The sequence below is a fragment of the Condylostylus longicornis genome, unplaced genomic scaffold (assembly GCF_029603195.1).
Source record: "Condylostylus longicornis isolate FDR11 unplaced genomic scaffold, ASM2960319v2 ptg000084l, whole genome shotgun sequence".
NCBI lineage: Eukaryota > Metazoa > Arthropoda > Insecta > Diptera > Dolichopodidae > Condylostylus > Condylostylus longicornis.
In genome coordinates, this window is record NW_026578052.1 from 9,736,358 (window position 1) to 9,762,645 (window position 26,288).

General features: G+C 28.2%; 1 protein-coding gene across 1 annotated transcript; it reads left to right on the top strand.

Moving 5' to 3' along the window:
- Nucleotides 1–15,729: 15,729 nt before the first annotated feature.
- Nucleotides 15,730–22,788, top strand: LOC129613615 (homeobox protein Hox-C5-like). Its single transcript, XM_055527746.1, has 5 exons — nt 15,730–15,865; nt 15,927–15,936; nt 16,113–16,238; nt 22,092–22,332; nt 22,444–22,788. The coding sequence occupies exons 1-5, from the start codon at nt 15,730–15,732 to the stop codon at nt 22,786–22,788; spliced, it is 858 nt and encodes a 285-aa protein (XP_055383721.1).
- The last annotated feature ends 3,500 nt before the right edge of the window (nt 22,789–26,288 follow it).

The following is a 26,288-nucleotide window of genomic DNA, read 5'->3' on the forward strand; positions in this document are numbered from 1 at the left end:
TTACAAAAAAAGTCTATTAGAAAATGTTAATTATGTATGTATGCACATATGTATGTAGTATGTACCTTAAGTAATTAAACTTTATTTTTAAAGCATCACATGCTGACATACAGTGCCACACTACGGTTGTTAGTAGAATCTTTAATCATTTGTAATTTTAGTTTAGTACATTATACACATAATAACAAGCATACACGTCATATGCAACTACAATCTTGCATTTTTTTTACTCATTTTTACTTTTACATCATCACGATCATGAAACTTTTTTCGCTTTTCCAGTGATTGCAAGAAATCAAGAAATTTATTTATGTTAAGTATTTTTACAATTTTTATATTTTTATGATGTTTAACATTTATTTTAAGTTGAGGATTAATTAATGTATGTATGTACATATATGTACGTGTTTAAATGTATTTATTATTTTTCTTCGAAATATTATGTAGAAGTAAATATACAGAGTGTGCAAGACCCATAACAAGATGATAAAATTCCTTCACATGAATAAAAGAAACCTAGTGAAATTTTCTTCCTTCTCGAATTAAGAGACTTCTATTAAAAGTTGAAATACAAGTAATTCATAATAAATTATAAATAAACTTGAAAATTGCAATAACATGGAATTAATATACAATTCATCTTATAATTTTGCTGAATTGTGAAACAATAAGGTATAACAGTAATTTTATATTTATGTATGAACGAAAACTTATATTTATAATATTTTTATAATTTACACATCTACCTCTCTCTATCTATATATATACAAATGTATGTATGTATTTTAAGGTAAAAAAAACTTAATTGTTATACTCGTATATTCTTAGCATATACACTTAATTGCAGATATCAACGGTATCAATTTAACTTATTCAATTGTTATTGATATTATTTAAAATTTTAGTAATTTTTTAAAATTTAATTTTTAATTGTTAGAGTTATAAAAAATATTGAGAGTTCATAAAAAATTAATTCTAATTTTAACAATAAATGTTGCTCAACTATTAATTTCATCATCAATAATCATATTTACATCAAACATTGATAACTACATGTTCTTGATATTCGCATAACCGTAGAATCACTTGATTGGTATAACAATAATAATATGGCATAAGTGTGTTTTTGATATCCTTTCAATTTATAGAAAATTTGAACTATTTTCAAAAGAAATTTCATATATCATTCTTTATTTCTTTTTAAGATTTTACAAATATTTTCGATTGTTATTATTGTTAGTATACGTTATGATTGTAACAACATTATACATCTATGTTAAACAGTAAATATTTCCATAATATTACAATTCAAGCATTCTTTATAAGAGTATCGTGATGATAAATATGACACGTTGAATTACGTGTTCATTGAACTCCCCTATAGTTTTTCATTTGCTGCTTCATTTTTTTATTTGTTTCCAGTACAATTATTTTATTTATTTTTTCATGTAGCTATCTATATTTACCATTTTCATATATGCATTCTACAATAAATTTTCCATGAAAAATTTTTTTTCCATTTTTTTGTTTTCTGAACTAAAAGTAAAAAAATGTTGCGTAAGTCTAACAGTACTAAATTGGCTCTGTGTTAATCTAAAATTCAATTTTGTAAATTTCAAGAAATATAAGTAAGCAAGTATATGCGCAAAGTCTTATAGAAATATAAAAAGATACATATATTCCTATATATATATATGTAGGTATATACCTATATCCTTATGGACTATATGTTCTTTTATAAATTCAATCATATCATATTGTATTATTTGTGTAAACAATATATTAAATTTGTATTTTTTCCCTCTTTACGAATTGAAAAATATACACTATATGAATTTAGTTTAGAAATTGGAACCCCAAGCGTAATCAATGGTAAAAAAAAAATTTTTTTTTGTACCATTTTTGGATGGGTAGGAAATTAACGTAATCAAATTAGTATGTATATTAAGATGAAATGAAAACTATGTATTTATTTTTTTTTATAATAAAACGGAAACAAAAATTTCCTCCGTCTAGTCTGTCTAGTTTATTTTTACGGTGCAGTAGTTCAATGCATCCCATTTAGAATAAATGAGCCATTTTGCATCCACCACCTCGTGGCCGACCATCAGATCATCAGTTAGCGTGCGATTGCAATGTACCCAGTTCGGTTAAGGAATCTATCTAGTTGATTGGGAAAAATTTTCCATATCTCGCCTAGCTTTCTCTGCCCCACGTGGCCAGTCAGTCCCTATACAGGGCCGGGTACTGACAATGTTAGTGAAAAAAAGTCTCCTTCTTTCCATCTTCCTATAGCTGTGACACGTCGTTTTGAAGCGTAGTCCTAGCGTAACTCCTTCAACGGCCAATATTCCGTTCAAACTCCCAAACATAACCAAGAACCCACTCGATTTCCTAAGGTCGTATTTTACCCATATTTTTATTGCCGTCTCGCATGTAGACAGGGCTTTCCACCTGCGATTGATAATATCTATACATATTCGTTTTCACAGTTTTGATAACTGAGCCACACTTGGGACCCAAAGAATTGGGAAAATATGGAGATCACACAATTTCGCCAGCTCGCAACAACATTGGTGTCCTTAGGGCATACCTTCAGTATAGCGAAAAAATCCGTGTGAAAGCCACTCGACTCGTTAGGGAGTCGATTTGATTCGGATACCCTATGCGTCAAGGGGAAAACTACAGGACCGACTCTTTCCCATTCTTGGACCCATCGACGAATAAAGCTAACTGAAAGCTCTCAAAGGAGCCAGCCCCCTCCCTGATCACGAGAAGGAAGCTGGGCAGAAAAGTTTTTGTTGATGTTCAATTTTGAAATATAATAGAACGTGATCAGATCGGCCGTTCTCGCAGGAAGTGTAAATCTTCGGATTCCAACACCCACCCTCCCTGTGTCTGACGGAACAGCTGGCAATCTCTTGGTAGTAATAGATATATATAGATTTATTGACAGATTTCGTTATAATAGTAATTTCACATTCGGTAGATACAAGTGTATTAAATTTTTTTTTTGGTTTTCAGAATTTTCTAGTGAAAATATTGCTATAATAATTATAATAAATCTTACCAATAATAAATATTGGTTAAACATCAAGTTAATACTAATAAGAATTCGGCTTGAAAATTAAAGATTGTTTTATCTTAAAGATAAGATTTTTGGTTTGTCAATCGATGCAAAATTAGGTGTCGATCTCCCGGAGATTTCAAATTGGGATTATTTTCAGATATTTTCATAACATTCTGGTTTTGTTTAAAATTAGCCTTTATAGGCAATCAGCATGGTGTTATAAAATTTTTGATATTTTTTGAATGTTTGTTTATTTAACGTTTTCTTATTCTTTTTTTGCTCCGTTTCGAAATGGAACCCCCCCAAAATTAAGGATATTGGTCCTAACTTTTTCTATAATTTGTTTTTCCACAAAATGGAATTTAAGCAAAAATTTATTTCTTATTAAGGGTGAAAAAAAATATAGAAAATTTTTTATTATAAAATCTAAACAAAATTTTTATTGTTGTGTCTTTGTGCTTATCTTGTATTTTTTTTTCTTCATTTTTAATTAGTCAAATTTTTGTTTTTTAAATATTTAAAAATGAAAAAATAAATGGAATGTTAAGCTTTATAAAATGAGTAATTAGATTAGAAATAATTTTAAATTATAAGAGAAGGAAATCTGAGTTTTGCAAATAGAAACTGTCATATACATATTGTTGGCACGTTAGCTTTATAAGTTGAAAGTTCGAAGCATCAGTGTCAAGATTTAAGTTTCATTAGTCGTTGCTACGATTATATTATAACAAAGTTATTGCTTATCTTTACATAACTGTTATATAGAGATGAGAACAATCGCACTACGTATGGAAGATAAATTTTCTACAGAATTTTTCCGAACAATATGCTTTTACAAAATATTTCCGACGGTAATAATTAAATTTAAAACATAAAGATTTCACTTATAAGAATATAAAAAGGACTTTATATTTTGTAGTTCACATATTTTACAAAATAAAATCATAGAACAATATAAAAGATCGTAATAAAATCTAATATATTTCATTTTCATTTTGAGCTGCAAGACTTTAGTAGTAAAGCGACGGCATATACAAGCAATTTATTCCTATATATACTAAAGATTTTTCACACTATTTTTTATTCTACTCAAATTAAAATATTAAAAAATCATAGTGCTTACATAATAGCAGTTGTAGTTAGAGGAAAATTCTTATACATATAGGTAAACTGTTATTACAAAAATATTCAAAAACATTATGCCTTTGAAACAGCATTAAAAATAAATAAATAAATAAATAAATTACCCTATTTTGGCTAACAAATTCAATAATTGTGTTTCAAGTAAAAGTAAAGTTGCAGGACTTGCGGTTACATTAATAATCAACTGAATAACTGAATTTAAAGTTTAATTTCCGTTTTTAGGACTATAATCAAATAATTATAATAAATCTAAGAATAATAAATATTGGTTAAACATCAAGTAAATAATAATGCACTTAATCCTTCACAAATAGTTGCATTGCTATACACCGTCGGTATTTATAAGATCTTATAGATCTAAGTGACCTCTCGAGACAAAAGTGTAATTCTATAAATTAAATTTCAATATTTTCGAAAGTTTTTTTTATACATATTTCGTAGCATACATCTAGGAGGGTAATTAAGAAGAAATTTAACTTTTTTTGTGCATAGCGATTGAAATATACGGCTAATTTTACTTTTCTATAGTCAGTATATTTTTATCGACTACATTGCATACAATAACGGAGGTTATGTGATGGCATGAAATTTTGTATATCGAGGTTTTCGGAGCAAACGCACTTGCCCATGGTAGGGAAGCGTAATTCAGCTATGTATTTTTATAAAGATGCCGGTCTGCCGGTCTATGTGTGCACGGGCGAATCTGAAGTTCAAATGAACCGATTTTAGTGAAAATTTACACATACGTAATGAGTTTACTTTGGATAAGTCATGGATTGATCAACTTTTGGTATATGTGAGGTCTCAGGAAGTAGACTTCTTTTCGACCCGATTTTGAAAGTATTCAACAGATGAACACGAAATTTTATATATAAGCTTCTTTTGGCAATAACCATCTAACTTTTAGAAGAAATCAAGTTTCAGTAACTGGACTTTTACCATGGGCCAAATTTATACTTTTACGCATATATAGAGAAATAATCAAGCAATTTTCTTGAAATTTTATATTTGAATTATGTTTGCCATCGGAGTCAACTGACGAACATTTCTGAGAACTTGTATATTTTATTCGTATTTCAAATTCTATATTCATTTTTTTATATAGATATTGGAAAATTTCTAATTTTTCCAATAATTTCCAAACAAATTTATTTTTTTTAAATGTTAGTCAATTATTGGCCAAATTTATCTAATTGTCAACTAGATTTGCAGCTTTTATTGAACGTTAGTTTCGTGTCCAATCCGATTTACATATCTTTATTTACTTTATATATGTAGGTATTACATGAAGATTTTTTTTTAAAGATTTCTATTTACTTGCAATATTTCCTTTTATTTCAGCTATTCATCGCAAAAATAGGCCTTTTTTGCCAAATCGTTAATATCATTTTTCAAAATCTAAGCATGGTGTGTATGGGTTCTTATTATTTTTAAAAATTAAATATTATACAAATTTAATTGCAAAAAATATATTTTTGTTTTTTTTGCTATTATTTTTCATTGATATTTAATTTAAATATCATTATTACTTTAATTATAACAATTGAACTGAACAAGATGGAAAAAATTAATTTGGGTAAAAATGTAAGTGTACAGCAACAAAAAAAATTTTTTTTGTTTAAAAAACACAAAGGAATTTTTGACTTTTTGTATTGTTCAAATGGCTAACCTGCATTGCATACCATTTAACAACCTGTAAAATCGTTTTAATTATAACAGTAATAATAAGGGGTTGAAAATATTTAAAAGTTTAATGAATGTGTTATGGTTATATGTATGTATGCATTTTTATATGAAACGTATTTTGTAAATAATTTTCTTTTATATTTAATTGTCATATGTGTTAAAAAAAAAAACACAAAAAGATTAAAAATTACAAATGAAATCCGTAACAAATGGTAATTTTTTTTATTTTATTTTTTACCTACCGCATTGTATACTATAAGGGATGTATTGAGACGGCACTGAATTTCACGTATCGTGTGATGAAGAAATGTAAATTAATTAATGTTGACAAGATTGTGCACTTGTGTATGTATGTAAATTTTTGCTGAACTAATTTTGTTTAAATATTTCTTTTACTTCATTTCACTTTCGAAACGAAATAAATCAATTAAAATTTGATTATATATCAACTGATACAGAATGAATTCACATGCTTATTGGCAATTTACCCGCAGACAGTAGCAATATTTAAAAAATACAGTTCCAGAAAAAATTTTTTATTTCGGAACACTATTCACTACTCTCCTCTTATGCAATAAACTATAATCAACAGGGTCGAGACCGTTTGGCGCTTCTAAGGTCGACCAATAAGATCTTTTGTGATTCTCATCCACGTCTACATTAGCCTAATAACTAGGTTTTTTACAAAATGCAGCACTGAAAACATGTCAAAAAGTGAGAATTCCGCCATTGTCACAAAGTAAAAAATTCCCTCCCAAAATATTTTAGCCGCCGCCCCGCACTTCACCACAGTCTCGTTTTCTTCTTGGCAAAGAGTTATATCTCCTTGAAAAGAATTATATCTCCGTACTGGAGAGAGGTATAAATTTTGGATTACAAAAAGTTCGGACAACCGTTCTAGTGCTCTACCTTAGTTCGCGCCTTCCAATCGTTTAAACGCCAAAACCATCCTTCTAGATAAAGAAGGATGGCTTCTTCCTTTCAAAGCATGGCCCCGGTTCAATAAATAGGGTCGCCAGTTCTCTTCGGGTATGGCCGTGAGTTTTCTTGATTCCACCTATGCCGTAATGTTCCAACACCAACATGAAGATTATCTTGTTGTGCATAGTCAGGACATTAAGAGCTTCGACACATTCCTCCAATAATTATATTAGGGTCCAACACATTAGGGGAAGAGACCCTACAACTCTACTGTCCGTTATAATGAAGATCGTGTTTTTCATGAGACTCCGCATGAACTTTCTTAGTATTTGTAATAAGTCTTCAAAAGGCATTGGACTACTTTTTACCAATACTATAATATAACTTCGAATATTCAGAATAAAGGCACGCGATCGATTATGTCCTGATCACACCAAATTTTTTTTTTTTTTTATATGAAAAGTGTGTAAAACAATTTAAGATATCCTTTATAGATTTAAGTTTAAGTAAACTGGTAATAACGATAAGATATATTGATTTGTTAATACGTATACATACATAGATATATACCTCTCTATACTCTATATAATCAGTCAATGTAATTTTTGTATATAAATGTATATATATGTATGTATGTAAATAAAAATTTTGTAATAAACTTTTTATATTATAATTGTTTGCAGAAGATAATCTTTTCGTTTCCCTTTTCATATTTTCATCTTTAATACTTGTTCTTTTTATTTTTGATTTTTCCTTTTTTATTTAAGCTAATAATATTTAAAATGAATAATTTACCAGCATTTAGAGTCATAAGAACCCTCAAATTAATTTTTCAACAATATAAACAAAAAATTGCTTTATATTTTTTTTTTGTTTTTTATTTTTCACATCTTCTTCTAAATTCTCTTGTTCCTCCCTTGTAATTATTACAGAATTTGTTTTTTTTTTCTTATAAAAATATTTAGGATAAACGATTGCAGGCTATTTAAAAATTAAAATTTTACGATTCATAACCACATTAATCTCTGTTTGTTTGTTGAATCCGTATGGAGAAAAATATTTTTATTCTATACATTTGAAAATGTGTATGTTTGTGTATATATATAAAAATGTTGTTTATATAGAACAGATGGGAAAAATAGTGATAATTAAATCATAAAGAAGTTAGCAAATTAACACCCCTCGCATATGCTCATCTCTTATACTAAAATTTATATAACAGTTTCTATACATATATAGGTATTACATTTATTGTATATTATTTAATTAAATTTAGGAGAGGGTATACAAATCTCAACCTCTCATCAGTTAAAAAAAAAAAAATAACAATTTAAAAGAAACATGCGCAGAATTATTTTTTTATTTTTTTTTATTATTTTAGTATTATTGTTTAAATGTTTAATTTAACTTTTTACTACACATATTTATACATATAGATAAAACATTATTTAAAAAAAAAATAAGGAAGAAAAAAAAAATGTTAAAAATTTCTATATGTGTAAAATACAATACCGTTATTCCATTCCGGTGGTAAGGTTTCACTTTAAGAAATTTCATATAGTTAGTTACTCTATCTCTCTATACGACACTATATACGACAATATGATATAAGTTCTATTACATAATGAATTAAAATTTTTTATATACAACATAGGCTCTATTATATATTGGTCATATATAATGGAAATATATACATATATGTACGTGTATAACAGTACATAATACTCATACATTAAAACATTTAATCAAATTAAATAAAAATTTAAAAAGACTTAAATTGTGATCTATTTTTATTATTCCTTAGTCGTACATTTAGTACATTTTATTTATTATAAATGCTTATTTGCTAATTATTTTATTTTGTTTTGTTTTTTATTGTATTTCTCAAAGATTTAATTAATTATTTATTACACATTATTTTTACATATTCCATTTTGTTATATTGTTAAATTAAGATTTTTTTTTAAATTATCATGAAATTTTATTCATTACGAATTTTATTTTAATTAAATTAATTTTAAATTTATTTAAATATTTTAAAAATTTGAATATGTATGGAGTAAAAAATTTTGAAATTTATTAAAATAAAATAATTAATAATTTGTTCAATTATATTTTATTTTTCACTTGAGTAAATTTATATAATTGCTTGTTAAAATTAATTGTAATGCAAATTTGTAATTTAATTCTTAAATATTATAACAATATTTCATTTATATTATCCAATCATTTTTAGGGAATTTGAACAAAATATATTCACTGTGAGTAATGAGTTTATTTCACTTTTTATAATAAACATAGACCAAGTTCGGCAGCTTATATATGGATTGCTCATGACGAAAGTTATCTTTTAATAGTATGTAAATAATTCTTAGAGCCTCAATTAGGCTCAATAGAGCTCAAATTCAAATAGATATAAAAGAAAATTTGTCACAACTTTTACATAAAGACTATTCCTTCGTGTCTTTTAGGACAAATTTTAATACCATTGATTTCAATATTTTTTATTGAAATATGGGAAACAAAACTGAAAAGAGCGTTTAAAAACGCAATTATCAAGAATGCAAATTGTTTTATTTTCCGATTTTTGACACCATTCAATGTTTGACACAAATTGTGTAGTAAACTTGTTGTAAGTACATTTTAATTTAAATTAATTTTTCCGACGGTTTGGTATCGTAAAAAATTTTCTTACAAATGGAACGGGTTTTTGATTTATAATATTGTCAATAAATTAAGAGAAATCATGTTTATAATATTTATGGTTCGAATTCAAAAACAGGAGATTCTATTTTTCGTTTGAATTTGATGTTCTTTTTTCAATGTAAATATGGCGTATTCATATTAACGACAAAAACTGAACGAACCAGGGTTTTTTTAATACACAATAGTTAAGTTATGTCACTAAGGACTTAAGGGCGCAGATCTTTGTACTAAAACTTTTTCCTTTCTCGTACGCAGAACGCCACCCTCACAGACTTACAAATCCTCCAGTTTCCGTCAATATTTAGTGCTCTATCTTTAGATATAGAAACTTTCATTCTGCAAGTTTTTATGTTGGTTCTTTCCCAGGCTAAAGCATCTATTAGATTGGCCGCCCCTAAGAATAGTTTAATCTGTCACCGCAAAAAAATGATACATTTAACTTTTCATTTAGTCAGCCAAAACAAACTTCGAAGTGAAAATACTAAAAGATAATATTTTACCAATCATGCAGAGTAAACACGAAACTTTATAAAATCTTAAACACTTTTTTATGTTAGCATAAATTATATCAATCTGATATTAATCTTCCATATTATTTGCGAAAATTATTTTAGCTTTCAATATTGTCACTGTTTATTTCATTTTCAAAATCCGTGTCGACACATATATACTAACTACGAAATAGAATATAACGAATGAAAATGGTGGTCAACATGTACCATCAATTCGAAATGTGAGGATGGCCAAATTTGCTATATATTTCTTTCTGTTCTTATGCATAGGCGTATCGGAAGTTTTCTTCCAAACGAAAAAAAAAACCTCAAAAGAATAGAATCAATTGAAGATGGGCTAATGACGGGTCCCTAGGAGAACGGAACTTACGTAAAATAATCTCTCGAATTCCATCTGATTCAGTAATTTGTAATAGCAAGCTGTTATTTATACAAAGCTTTAGTTGCCAATAATTCAAAAAATTCAATGTCGATTGTGTTAAAAATTATTAGGTTATATCAAAAAATTGTTTAATGTTATTTAATTAACAAAGGCGTCCATTCATTATCATTTCAAGTCATAATTAATTTTTTTTTCTTACCGTTTCAGGAGAGATACAACACTGCTATAAAATCATAGCAATCATACCGCAGTTTTATAAATAGAAAATGGGTTATGCTAGGCGGGTGATTAGCTCGCCGAAGTTGTTTTTTTATATTAAATATTTAAGTTTATTGATATCGAAAATTATTTGGATATCAGCCTAGGATAGCATTGTGGCTATTCATGCCCCCGCTAGCTCATCACTATCTATGGCATCAATCGAATGGTACGCAGATTAAAATACAGGCCAAACTGCCGAAACTCTAAAGGGTAGCCCGCCTGGAAGTAATTATATTGCACTGGAGATGATGATTTGGATGCTATCACTGCACCTCTATATGGCGAGTGGAACTCGGTTAACAGATTACCGACTTCATAATGGCGAGGACATGGCAGGGCGGCAGCAGTCCCACAGAACTCACAGAAACTTCATTGCGGGTGATCTTATCCTGAGAATAACCATATTGAATTTCTGTCTGCCGCGGTACAACTTTGTTAGGGTGGTTCACGAACTAGGTCAAGAAGGAATCTGTTTGAGAGCCAATATAGAAAGAGAGTTTAAAAATTGTACTACCTATTTATTTTTTTGGACATTAAGCCGGCGAGAGTTGCAAACGACTCAAGTTGCATCCAGGTTGGAGTTGCTTTACTACACTTTGGAATTAGCATCAGGACGATATTTTCATTTGGATGACCAGCCACAAAAGACATGTGGGCAACAAGGTTTCCAATTGGCTGGCGGCGATGGGTCTATAGTAATTACATTTATATAAAATATTTTATTTTATGCTATTCTTTAATAAGTTACGATATACATATAATATAATATTAAATATAGTTTTTATAGTGACCTGACCAGAGTTGAAAAATTACCATTTAACAATTTTTATTAAAATTGTCATCCACGTCAATAAGTACTCACTCAAATATTTTTTCGCTGTTCTTTAATTAAAGTTCATCTAGAAAAGATGAGTTACGTATTTTGCAATAGAATCCTATAGCAAGCTTCGTTTGCTTATTTGATTGCGTAATATTGTCAAATTCTGCTGAAAGTGTACGCTATTTCTGTTCTACTATTAGTCGGAAAATGTCATAACCTGAGGTTGTCAAATATGTTTACAAGAGGTACCGTTCGAAAGTTCAATTTTTGTAGGAACAGGTTTCCAAAACCAGGTTTTGCGAAATGCGAAACCTAAGGAAATTTAAAAACGGAGTGAAAAGAGTAGTTTGAATATAATTGTTTGGTACCGTGTGTAAGTTCTGTTAGCTGGCTTTTGCCTCCGAATTCTGAAGAAAGTTCCAATAGCTTAAAAAAAGAACTATACCGATGACGTTGAAAACCTCTACAAATTTACAAATATATGTCTCCATTGGAATACATATGTGTAAAGTTTTATTATACGTTGTGTATTCCAATTTTAAATTTTTCAAAAATCGACGTTACACTATCGCAGATCTTGAAACAGACCATTGGGAAGACCTACCAAAAAATCGCAAAGCCTTATAGAGATATAGAAAAAACTCTGCATAATATCCTACAAGCTTAGAATATATCAGGGATTATGGTTATGTGGCATTTTGTTTTTATTTATTTAAAGACTTAAATTTTAATTTTTTTTTCCCAGTTAAGTGTCATCTTGCAGTCCACCACGAATTAGAAATCTCTGTTATAAATTGCAATAAGTTTCTGTTATTGTTTCGCTCACTTCCTGGTTGCTTTATCACAAAATTTTTATAGAAAAGTAATAATGTAACAATTATCGCGGTCATATGCTAGTTTCTGAGATGAGTTTACCTATAAAATTTACAACTACGCATTATAGATTTGGAACTTAATGTTGCGTATTTGGTGCGTTCCAGAAACATCTCAAATATTTCATTTTTATTTGAGACTCAGTGAAATATTTTTGTTCTATTGAGTATGGAGTTCATAACCATTTTAAAAAGTCCTCTACAATATATTCTTGCTCAGCATAAAATTCTCTGTTGATTTAATCATGTTCGCACCTGACTAAACTAATGCTAATATTTACGCAAGGTTGTTGTCCAAAATTCGACAAAATATTTATTAACCTGCTAAATATTTAAGTTTATTGATATTTATTGTTCACTTTTGTTGGTTCGATATCGAATATTATTGGTAATTGTAATTGGCTCATTTGTCCTTGGATAGCATTGTGGCTATACACGGCCCTTGCTCCGCCTGACAGGTGCAGTGGTGGCCAATCGTGACCTACGCATCTACCGTGTGGTCCCTTAATGTTCAATGGACGAGTGTGTAGGTCAAATTGCAAAAGCTAGTCTGCCTAGAAAGTATAGTAGGGGCAAGACGGCTCTTATCACTGTGCTGAACACGATGATTGGGTGCCCGCTACTACACCTCTATATAGTGGAGGAAGCTAGGTTAACGATGTACCTACTTTTCTCTGGCGAGGACGACGCAGGGTGGAAGCTGACCCACAGAATTTACAGAGACTTTTTATTAAGGATGATCCGGTCTTAGGAATAACCATGTATACAGGATTCACGCCTGACATGGTAAAAATTCAACTGAAGGTTAGACAGGATGGTTATCCAAAATTCGACAAAACATTTTGTGGGCAACATACACATTTAATCGATCTTAATTTACGATTAGATTAAGTCAATAACATTAATAGTCCTTTTATGACCATATCTGGATACCTATGTCCATAAAAAAGAAAAGTCAAATAAACCGCGTACCTATCAGAAAAAATATTTCGAAAATTGAACTTGATGTGTGACAATTAATAGATAAAAATTTCTTGCTAATAACTTTACCGCATATTTTTTGACTGGTTTGTAATTTAATTTAGACTGCAATGGAAAACAAAATGTCCGCCGGAAAATTTTTTTAAGGCATTCCCATGGGAGGCTAATTAAATTTGTTTTCTTCTCGTTTACTTTCCCGTTTACTGCCATAATAGCAGTTGTTTATCTTTGTTACCAAATATTTTAAAAATAATTGTTTAAATTATTTAGTTATTTTTAAATTTTCTTCTTTATTTATTACCAATAAAAATTAGGCTTAATATTTTATTTAATATTTATTTGATTTCTCTTTATTAATTGTAATCCTTATGTGATATTACGATATCAATTTAAAAACTGCGTATTTTTATTCAAGATTACCTTTGTTAAAGTCATTTTCGTATTGTTTTTTGGTATATAATTAAGCAAACCTTAAGTTATACAATTCAAAAATTAAAAAATTTATTATTAAAATAAATTTTATAATAAATTTGCATTTTTTAAAAATTTTTTAACTAGATTTCAAAATTATCACAATGAAAGAATTATAAAAACATGCATAATATAATTAATTAATTTTCATTAATTAAATTGTTTATTATTCATAATTGTTTCAATTTAATATTATTTTTTTGCTATAATGGGTATCACATAATAAAATATTTTATTTACATTCTTATTAAAGCATATACATACATCTTTTCATACCAGATATGTACACGCATACATCCATACATATACTGTATAAAATATTAATTAACACGCCATTGCGTATTTTTTAACTTTTCAAATACATAAGATTATGATTACATGAAAAGTTTTTACAAAACAAAACAGAAATACCTACATACTTGAATAATTTTTATTTTCATTATTACTTATACCAATAATACTTATTACTCGTATTTTATTTATTATATTTATTATTATCTAAATGGTCATTATTTAAAATGCATTATGTCTTGTTTATTATCCATTTATTCGTCTTTGATGTTATTTTTATTGCCACATCTTCTTATTATTCTTCTTCTTCTTCTACTACTTTTTGTTCTTCTTATATGAAAGGCAGGCAGGTATTTCAATTATATTGTATATTATATTTTTTAGTAATCTATTGACATATTGGTTTAGATGAATATAAAATTACCAAATAACATTAGCACTTTAAACACGCAATATAAATATACATACATATATACTATATATAATATAATTTATGTTAATGTGTGTATGTATGTACATAAATTTCCAATTCGTATCTCTTAAAATTATTTTACATGTATGTAGGTAATTTTGTTTCTGTAAATTCGTTTTTAATATATGTATATACATTCATATGTAGGTACTTATTATCCTGGAAAAGGATATGAAGAAAAGTTTTTGTATTCAATATACAAAGTACATATAAAATACAAAAAGAAACCAAAATATAACAATAAAAAAAAATTGAAATTTATATTAATGTTATCAAATTTTGTTGCTTATTTTTTTTTTTTTTGGAAAAAACTTGTTTTAAAAAATTATAATGTTATTGAAATTACAATATCCTTTTACACCACGCCTGCTTTTATATACCATTCAAAAAACAATATAAAAAAGCCGTTTATTTTAGTTTAATGCGCTGTTTTATTTACATATACATATACATATACACATAGTAGAGTGATTTTAACCACACCCATTTTTAACCAATAACAATTCAGAGGATATTAACAAGAAAAAAAATAAGTCCTTTTTTATTTCCTTTTAATTCGTTTGAAATGTTTATCAATGATAGTTTGGATTATTCGCAGCAATCACATCGAAAAATATAATAAAATTATTTTTTTTTTTAAATAAAAAATTAATTATAGTTGATAACTTCAATTTAACAAAAATTAATATATTATTATACACACATACATACATACTTATATCCTTATTAATTTATAAATTTAAGGTTGAGATTATTTTATTAGAGAATGAAATGACAATAATTTTGTTTTTTTTTTCTATTATTTTTTATGTTCTATGTTCTCTTCTCAGTTAAAGAGAAGTTAAAATTAAGTGATGTGATAAAGCAATTTTCATTTGAGTGAACGGTTGTATTTTATAAACGAAAAATTATAATAAAATTTTTAAATTTTAAATATTCTATAGAAATTAAATAGTAATAATTAAAATAAAATTGAAAATGTTCAGATATAAAATTTTCGTTTTTATTCTCTTATAAGTGTAAATTAAAAAAATAAAATTTGTAAAAAAATATAAAAATTTTAACATAAAATACATTTTTAAGTGTTTAAATTTTAAAATTAATAAATTAAAAAAAAATAACCAAAACAAGAAAAATCCAAATGACATCAAGATTATCACAATTATTACAAATGCAAGAATTACAGGAACAACAAGAATTTCGAAATTTAAATATTAATAAAATTGAACAAAATCAACAGTCATCAAATACAGCAGTATGTGAAACAACTAGTTCTTGTAATAATATTAATAATAATATCGATATGAAAGATAATATTAATTTTGATGGTAATAATAGGGAAAAATTAGTTTTTCCATTTACAAAATCATTTAAAAAAGAACCGAAAATGTCATTTTATATTGATGCTTTACTTGCAAATAGTAAAGGTCCATTAATTAAAGAAAATCATCAAAATACTGAAAATTTAAGTAATATTAATATAAATAATAATAATAACAACAGTAATAATAATAATAATAATAGTAACAATACTAATAATAGTAGTGATCAAAATGATTTGGTTGTTTTATCAATGTCAGAACAAAATCGTGATATTAGATCACATGGAAGTTCAACGTTCATATCAAATACAGAAACAATTTTACCTAGGTATGAATTATATTTTAGAATAATAATTATGTTTTTTTAAATAAAAAACAAAAGTTAAAATTAATTATGTCAAAATTTTTGTTTACTTATTTTAATTTTTTAAGAATTTGGTAGTTTACTTAAACTGTTTATTAGATTTTAAGTTTTGAATATTATATAGCCAAAAATTATTTTGAGTGAAAAATTATTTGAGAAGAAAGAGTTGACTCGTCTAGAATATTATTTATAAATAGTCATGCTATTGTTGTGTTTTGACAGTGTCCAATTCTCTTTACCGAATATGAGCATATTCTTTTAAAACACTTTTCAAATTAAAAATGGAAATGTATACAATATTGAAAAACACAATATTACAAACTTTTAGCAATAAACAATTCCGTTTCTAATTACGGATAATCTAAACTTATGCGAGACATAGGAATATATTGCTCAATGTTGAATTCTGAATTGGTTAAGTTATGTCTATTCATTAGTCCATTAAATTCAAATGTATTACTATCGAGGCGGTCAGTTCAAGTATTCGTCTTATAATTTTGAGTAAATTTTAAAAACTATTGAGGTTAAAATACTATGGAATTTTGCGCAATACGATTTCAAGCAATACAAATGGAGTACGAACTATCCAAAACAAGGTCTTTCGTAATATAGTGTGTCCTTCCTGGTATGTACGTAATAGCAACATTCATGGGCGTTTAGGTTTCCCGAATATTAGTAGTGAAATAAGGGACTGCCCTATGAAACATAGAGAGCATTTTGAGCAGCTTGTTAATATTGAAGCCTCTCAACTTATAAATGAGCGGGTTAAGGCAAAAAGACTAAAACGAACAAGACCTTTGAAACATGATAGATATACAAAAACACGATTGAGCAAAACTAATATTAGTTTTAGGAAGTTGTAACCACATAGTTTTGGTTAAAGTTCTGCACTATTGACATGTTTGAAGAAAATTTGAGCCCACCAATCTTTGTCTCTGTTCGCTACTATTCAACATAGCCCTAGACGAAATAATGCGGAAGTTAACAACCACTCCAAGGGGCATACAATGGACTTTAACGAGCCGCCTGGAGGATTTAGAATTCGCAGATGACATCGCTCTGCTGTCCCACACATATTCAGATATGCAAGCAAAATTGAGCGAGCTACATATAAGGGCAGCAGCGGTCGGCCTGAAAATAAATAAAAGAAAAACCAAATCACTCCGAATCAACGCACCAAACACCATCCCCTCCGTCATAAATACGGCTGCTATATAAGATGTTGAACAATGCAACTACCTCGTCAGTATAATATCGACAGCCGGAGGGGTCAAAGAAGATACGGTCCTGTTGTATGGCTCCGAAACATGGCTAGTGAAAAATTAATACACAAATAAAATGCAGGTATTCATAAATGGGAGCCTAAGGATCATCTGCCGTGTATTCTGGCCCACACGAATCAACAACACAGACCTTTGGGCTTTAACCCGCCTGAAACCATCGCAAGACAGATATTGGAGTGGAATCCGCAGGGTTGAAGTGTTGGACGGCCAAAAAATACGTGGCAAAGAACAATACAGAAAGAAATCGCCACGGCTAACATGGCATGGGTAGAAGAAAAAAAATGGGAGTAACGCAGGAACAAAAACAAAATCTTTGTCTCTCGATGACTTTTAACACCTGTAATAAAAACAAATTACGCATTCGTGTTTCATTATGAATATTGTACACAAACCAGCTTAGTATTAAGGGAACAACTCCCAAAAAATGTGGTCAAAGGTAAATTAGTATATTTATGGAGGATGTCATGCTTCCATAATGCAGCAACTTCAATAATAATTTAATCATATTTTAGAACACATTTGAGATCAACCACAACTGACAATTGTGCTGATTGTGCGCAAATTAAGACAGGTTTCTTGTATTTTTTATTTAAAAATTGTTATTTCCAGTTAACTAGGTGATAAGCCAATATTGTTTTCTTTTTATACAATGATATTCACTCTTTTTGATTATTTGCTTCGGTTTTTGATTTCAACTCTATCCAGGATTTTCGCGGCTGGATATATCAGTGAATATAGGATTTTCTCTTGATTCCGAAGATTTAGATGAGTGATCTTATTTAAATTAGCAATTTTAGGGTTTTTGTGTTAGAAGTTGGTGAAGCTAAACCGTTAGATATAGTAAAGTAAATAACATGTAAGTTCAGAGTTGCTTCGAATGAATCGAAATCACCCATTGCCCGATAAAATATTATCTATACAAACTATTGATTTTTCTGGACAAGGAGGAGACGGCTATTCACATTTTATGCACTTCACAAAATATAATTGTTTCTTGCTTGGTGGATATATCTGGGTATTTACTTATGATCAGGGTAATATTCATAATTTAAAAAATATAATTTAAAAAATATCTAAATCAAAAACTAAAATTTTTCTCAGCACTGTCATAAAATTATAGATAGCTGCCTTTAACAGTTCCAGACAGTTGCTCCTTAAGAAGCGATGGTAAATAGCCAAAGTTCATTTGGACATTATTTGCTACATCTTCAATTTCACAAAGGCCAAAAATCAAATTGAACAATAAAAACTTACTCTGACAATTTCATTACGAACTAACTTAAGAACAATAAAAATTTACTCTAACTGTTCTTAGTTACCACTCTTCAGATCAAAATATTTAATTAGAACACAATTTGCTGCTCTTTTCCAAATAAAATAAGTTGCTTAAAATGAGAAGCTGTAATTAACATAAATGTAACATGAATAATAAATGAATTGGTAATTTTTATTGTTTACTATGCAGAAATGTACAATAAATAAATATACATATACTTGTGTTTCGCTACTTAAAATCTATATTAATCAATATTTTAATAAGGATCATAACTGTTTTGCATATTTAATTACATTAAGCAAATATTAAATAATAAAATTAAAAGGGTGATCCAAAAATATTTCCCCCTTTTTTTTAACGCATTATAATTTTTATTACGGAAATTTTCAGTGTTGAAAAAGAGTTGTGTTATCGAGACTATGTAATTAAAAAAAATCAACAAAAATTTTTTGAAAATCAAAGTGACACGCTATAAATTTTCGATTTAATTCTTTTACACATATTCATATCGATTAAAAGCAATTAGGAAAACTATAAATTGGTTGATTGACCGGATTGCCTTTTTTTTTTTTGATATTTTTTTCTATTTTCTTTTTTGGTACAAATTTGTCACATATGTCACAAAAATATTTTTTAACTGCTGGTTTACAACAAAAGCTCTTTATAAAATTTAAGATATAAAATTATAATACGGTACTTTATTACGCAAAAAAACCAGTAAAGCAAAACAACCCTCCTACAAAATCTTCTGACAATTTTTCCCCCTCTTTTTTCGATGATAAACTCTAAATGTGATAATACATTTTCACATTTTTTATCCGGTCGGATTAAAAATCATAAAATAAAAAAAATATACACAAAAAGGGTGAATTACGACTTGTAACAAATTAAGGACAACAAGTACATTTTTAATATACGTGTGCATACAATACAAATATAAGAGAATGTGCCAAAATAAATATAGTCCGGAATTGGTATGCTTGTGTATAACTTTAAATTTGAAAAACAAAATTGATTAACCGTGTTATTATTTTGAAAACAAGGGGAATGAATATTCAACTATTAGTATTAAATTAAACTATTAGCCACAATTATAATAATTTACTGTCGGAAACGTAGTTCACACTTTATTTTGTTGATTTTCTTAATAGTTTGTAAGAGGTCCCATTGCATTTTGAAAATTGTAATGTAAAAATATTCGTATACTTGAAATATATGCCTTCTAGTGATGTCCACCTTTCTAATTAGGAAGTTAATGAAGTTTTGACTCTCTATCGTTCAGCTTGTTTAAAATAAATTTCGCATACAATATGGTTCTAAATTGATACTTTCTAACCATATGCCATTATTCAATACAGCAACTTGTTCTAAGTAATTAAACCTTTATGCGTTTCCAAAGGTTTGTGCCAAAAAAATTACACTAAATCTGCATCTTATATCAATTTTTCAACTCTTATATTTGAAACTCTTAATTGAGTTATTCTGTTACTCAATAATATAAAGTAAATAAAATAAAATTGGCGTTTGAAAGGGAAAAGTCACTTCAATTCAAAACATCTCGAATTCTAGTATTCATTTTTCAAATACATTAATGTATTAAAGGAACTATCCCTCAAAGCGAAAAAAAAATTATTAGCGCAATGTTAGCTCACTTTCTAACTCCCACCTAACTAAAGAGGTCAAATATAACCTGTGTAAAATTTTAAATGGTACAACGGAAAGTCACAAGTGAGTCAATGAAACTTTTCGGGATTATTGATTGATATTTTTCTAAAACAGGAATGACTAATTTTAAATAGTGTTAAAAAAAATTCTACAATTTAGAATACGAACTTTTCGAAGTCAAGGCAATTTTTTTCAGTATTCTATTACATTGGAACAATTGGAATGGAGGAGGATTCTCTGATGCGGTATGTTGATGACGTCTTCGCGATAGTGGACAAGGAAGAACTGGAGAATATGAACAGATTCATCAACAAATTACATACAAACATCGAATTTACATTCGAAATTGAGGAAAATGGAGTGTTACCTTTTTTGGACACACTGGTGAAAAGAAAATATGAAAAAATTGGATTCAAGATATATAGGAAGAAAACAACAATACAAAGATGCATTCCAAAGGATTCGTACCATTCAACGAAACATAAAATGGCGGCGTTCAACTCTATGATCCATAGAATGCTAACCACACCGATGGACAGACACGGCTATAGATCAGAAGTAAACTTCATTTTGGACACGGCTGTGAAGAACGGTTATTCTACTGAACGTATTAACAAACTCATTAGGAAGAAAAAACGAAAAATTGAGCAGGAGAATATGAGCACATTGTTTAAACAGAACAGGATATTGGAAGAACAAAGAACAACATGGGCATCTTTAAGTTATGATCATCAGTGTACAAACTTGGTAAATAAACAACTAAGGAAACACAATATTCGGACATCGGAAACCAATAGTAAATATCAACTTAGGAGTTTGTTAAATTCTGCTAAGGATAAATTGAAGATACATGAAAGATGCGGTGTGTACAAAATCAATTGTAATAATTGCGATAAATTTTACATAGGACAAACGAAGACACCCGTTACAACAAGACTTAAGGAACATTTAAGTGAAATAAAACGTGCAAGGGGAGTAGGATTTGACCGGATTTTCGATTCTATGGTTGCAAAACATATTTATGAAACGGATCACACAATCACGGAAGATAACTTAAAGGTATTAAAAGAGGTAAAAGGAAAACACAGGAGGGAAGTTCATGAAAGCATGCAGATACAAATCAAACAAGGACTGTCTACTAAACACGGACGAAGGTAACGCGGCTACTTGGCTCTTTAAATTAATTATTTGACCAGTTTTAAGGTTTGAAACAGGTATAAATTTAGTTTGTAAATAATAACAAAAAAAAATAAATAAATAAATTCTAGATTAAGCCAGGTAGATTATATTAAGTCAGGTATAATATTCCTAATTTTAATAGATTTCAATTTTTATTGTTTGTTGTCTTAATTAGAAGAAAGTCAGCTTTGATCATTGTGGACTAGCGATCACTGTGGACTGGTATTTCTTCGCTTTAGTATAAGTAGACCTAAAAACATTTCACTGTAAAAGTCTGCCTAAAGTTGCAGTACTAACGCAATTTAGAAATTCCTTTAACACTTTGTGATTTGATAATAACTCAAGCTTACTTTCTCATTAGATTATTCAAATATATATATTGCTCAGGATTAAAAAAGAATTTTATTATTTCAGGTCTGAAACCCCAAGTACATCATCTTTTCAATCTAGTCCACCAATAAGTCCCGGTTGCGAGTATCATCAAACAGATTCAAATTCAAGTTTAAGAAATGAATGCATTAAACCAAATAATTCTGATGATTATATCAAAGCTCCAAATTTTCAAATATATTCAAATAATAATCCATACAGTCAATACTCAACAACATCGGCTTTTCATAGACCTTTAGAATCATCATCGGGAAATCCGTCGGAGGTAAACATATTATAACCTTTCACATTTTTTTTTATTTTTGTTTTGTTTTGAGTTTAATAAAAATATTTGATGATTTTCTTTCTTTTTCTTATCATTCACAAAATTATATAGTTTCAAACAACAGGCTATGTTCCTGCTCATTTGCAATTTGAATTTTTAACACGAAGTGGGATGTTTCATCGATGTTTTCCAGATCTTACGTTTTCGCATCATACGCTTCTTGGGAAAACACGAAGACCACGTACAGCCTTTACATCACAACAATTATTAGAATTAGAAAAACAATTTAAGCAAAATAAGTATTTATCTAGGCCAAAACGATTCGAAGTAGCTAGTAGTTTACTACTATCAGAAACCCAAGTAAAAATTTGGTTTCAAAATCGACGAATGAAATGGAAAAGATCAAAAAAAGCCCAACAAGAGGCAAAAGAAAAATCAAAAACTACAGGAAGTTAGTATTTACGCATATTTTACAGGTTAATTTCACACTAAATAACTTAAATATTGTATTAAAAAATAATTGTCAACTGTACTTTTCAAAAAGAAAAACAAAAAACAGAAAAAAGACAGAAAAAAAACGAAAAAATATTACTAAAATGAGATTTCACAATTTAAAATAAAAATTAAAATAATATTATGTAATTAAATAATTTCTTTGAGATTTCTTCGAAAAATCATTTTGGTTAAAGTTGCTACTTTACTTAGCTAAAATTGTGCTCGAGTAAACAATCATCTCGGAAGACCTACAGTTAATGCCGTTTGTTGCAGTAGGTAAGTATGAAACATTCATTTAATAAGAAAATAGTCAATTACAATGCAAGTGAAAATACAGATATTCAAAAATCAATACAGGTGGGTTGGGTCATGTAGACGTCAACTCTGTTGGAAATACTACTATTTTTCTAATGTTTAATTTAATATCAATTTAATTTTTTTTCTCTTTTTCTTTTTCTAATTAATTCCTTCGTATGTATTAAGTTTTCGTACTTTCAAGTTCTTTTCAGTTATTTCTTATACTTTTACATATACAGTACTAATTTTGTCATTGCGCATAAAACAAATAGGAAAAAATTTGGAAAGAGATGGTGGTCGAAGTGAGACAAGATAAGGCGGGATGAAAAACTCGGTACTTCCCGCGGCACAACCGAATTACAAAAGTTTCATGAACAGCAAACCAAAAATTGCCACGAATGTTGGACTCAAACTTACAAAACCAATAAAAGACAGAGTTGTAAATAATGTTCAAATCAGGCACTCCGCCTAATGCAAGTGGATAAGAAGAAGAAAAAATAAAAACTAAGTAATTTTGCAAAAATTAACAGTACCGACATAAGAAAAAACAGTAACGATATGGTTCGCTGCACCCGTAACAGACGGCGACATTGGAGACATAACGTCAAGAAATTGAGTGACAATTACCGACTTGCAAAAATTGCCATGATCAGCAAACCGAATAGAACTAGACCACCCAAAAGGTGGTCCGACCTTAACCTTACAAGGCCAATAAAAGACAGAGTTGTAAATAATGTTTAAAACAGGAACTCCGACCTATATCGGGGACTTCTAAATAATTTTAAAACCATTCCACTATACTTCCTATGGAGAAAACATGCATCTCGGAACATATTTTGAGTTAATTTTCGCTACAGAAATACTTCGACTATTCGAGGGAGGAAAATATGCTATAGCAGGTATAAATTTTTTTTTGGTAAAAATATTTTACTACCACGTCCAAACTTTTCATAGAAAAAACATGAGTTTTAGTTTGCGTTTAAAGAATTTTTAAACCATATACGTTTTTTTAAATCAAAAACAAGGTTTTAAAAACTACTACTAAAAGTTTTCAAAAGAAATTCATAGCCCAAAAATAAACTTAACTGATATGGAAGTGGAAAGAGTGGAAGAGTAGCCAAGTCATTGAAATTGTTGAATGTAAATTACAATGCTTCCGAACTTTGTTATTATAACGGGAAATTTCAAAAACAGCAGAAACACCTTGCAACAAAATTAAATTTCGAGCATTTTGAATCCATTATTATTTAAACCGATAGTAAAATCCTCTGCATAGTATTCTTCTGTAAGAAATTCATAAAATTTTAAATTTAAATTACTTAAGGTTTAAATTTTTGCTTATGTTTCTTATTTATGTGGTCATTGTGAGTTACACACATATAATATTATGTATATATGAAAATCTATAAATAATTAAGCATTTTCCACTTATTCGCGCTTAAAGTGCAAATATTTCGTTTTATTAAAATTCTTATTCGTCATCGATAAAATAATCTCAACTTAAATTATTTTAAAGGTTTCCCCACATATGTGCGGTTTTCGATAAACAAAATTAATTCACTAACATACGAGTATTTCACTTAAGCACTTATAATAAACGCTGTTATAACCACTTATGATATAACAGAACAAATAAAAATTTATCTATTTAATTGATATCGATCGCTTATATTTCCTTACTTAATTTGTGGGTATGCACCATACAAGTATATTTTCACGATATTTAATTAGAAAATTATCTACAAAAAAAATATAAGTATAATATCGGGTTATTTTAAAAAATTCACCTTAAACAACATGGTAAACAAAAATTTAATTTATGTACGTATGTAGGTATATGATAATGTATTTAACTATATATAGAATATACATGTGTGTATGAATGCCATTTTCAGCCAATTAAAAAGCACTTTCGTGGTTAACGTTACTCATAAAATACATACATTTGTACACTATATATGTATACATGTATATATTTATGTATATGATTACGGCATCCATAACAAAACTAGACGAAGGAAAAAAAAAGGATCTCTTTATATACTTAAAAAATTTTATTCGAACAAAGAAAAATAATAAAAAATCTATAAAAAATATAAAATTGCCAATATACAAGTAAACAAATAATAATATTATGCATGTACATACATATATATAAGAGCTAACGAGTATATCTCAGGCTACAGAAGCAGCTATCATATTGTACTAAAAAGAAAAATGTTATAAAATAAAAATCAAAGAAACAATATATGTGAACCCCTAATCGACTAAAAAAATTCTAAAGGAGTAAACAGAATTTCATCATAAAAAAAAATATTGTGTCTGAAAATAAATGGCGGTTATAAAAAAAAAATAAGGAAAAATAAAATTTTCTGGCGTTAATCCGGATGACTATGAGAACTAAATTAATTTAAAAGGGTGTGGTTTCTGTTGAAGATAAAACAAGTAAGTGTGGAATATATGCATTTGTCAATATGATTTAATAATGTATTGTCAAATGTGATGTCATACTTTGGCTTTTCTAAGTATGTTAAGGAATTTTTTCATTCTCTTCACTTTGAACTATTAACCGATAAACATCATTAAACATTTCTAATATAAAATCAAAACCTCGGATTTAATTTAATAATTTCTCTATATTAAATCATTTTTTGTATAACATTTGTGCATTTATGTATATGTAATTGATAATATTGGTGGTCCAACAAATTATACCTTCAGCTAATTCTATTAAAGTATATGACATATAGGGGTCTATCATATTGTTTTCATCATTTACATTTTTGTGAACTTATTGACATTCGTTTTTTGTATCAATATAAGCAATGGACTGTCAAAAATTGTTGCCATTGTACATTGTAATTTTGTACGGGAAAAAATTTGGTGTCATCATCAGTAATGTAAAAGTAATGAATGATAATATTGCTGTTTATCATTCACCCATTTTTCCTTCCATTCACTTTTATGTGACAATGATAACAGCGGCCATACTAACCCAAATATCAAAATGTTCAATTCGGCAATTACAACTCATATAAGCTGAATTAATACCATTATTTCTCGCAATTTTGAAGTTGGACGATTCACGATTTAATGACTTCGAAAAATAAGATTGAATCTTTAAACACTTATATGTATTCTTATACATATAAGAACTCAATTTT

Bases quoted from the DNA above. Each gene is read 5' to 3' on its own strand.
- LOC129613615 (XM_055527746.1), top strand. From the start codon at position 15,730: ATGACATCAAGATTATCACAATTATTACAAATGCAAGAATTACAGGAA. The intron at 16,239-22,091 runs GTATGAATTATA...TTATTATTTCAG, and splicing joins ACAGAAACAATTTTACCTAG to GTCTGAAACCCCAAGTACAT. The intron at 22,333-22,443 runs GTAAACATATTA...AAAATTATATAG, and splicing joins CATCGGGAAATCCGTCGGAG to TTTCAAACAACAGGCTATGT.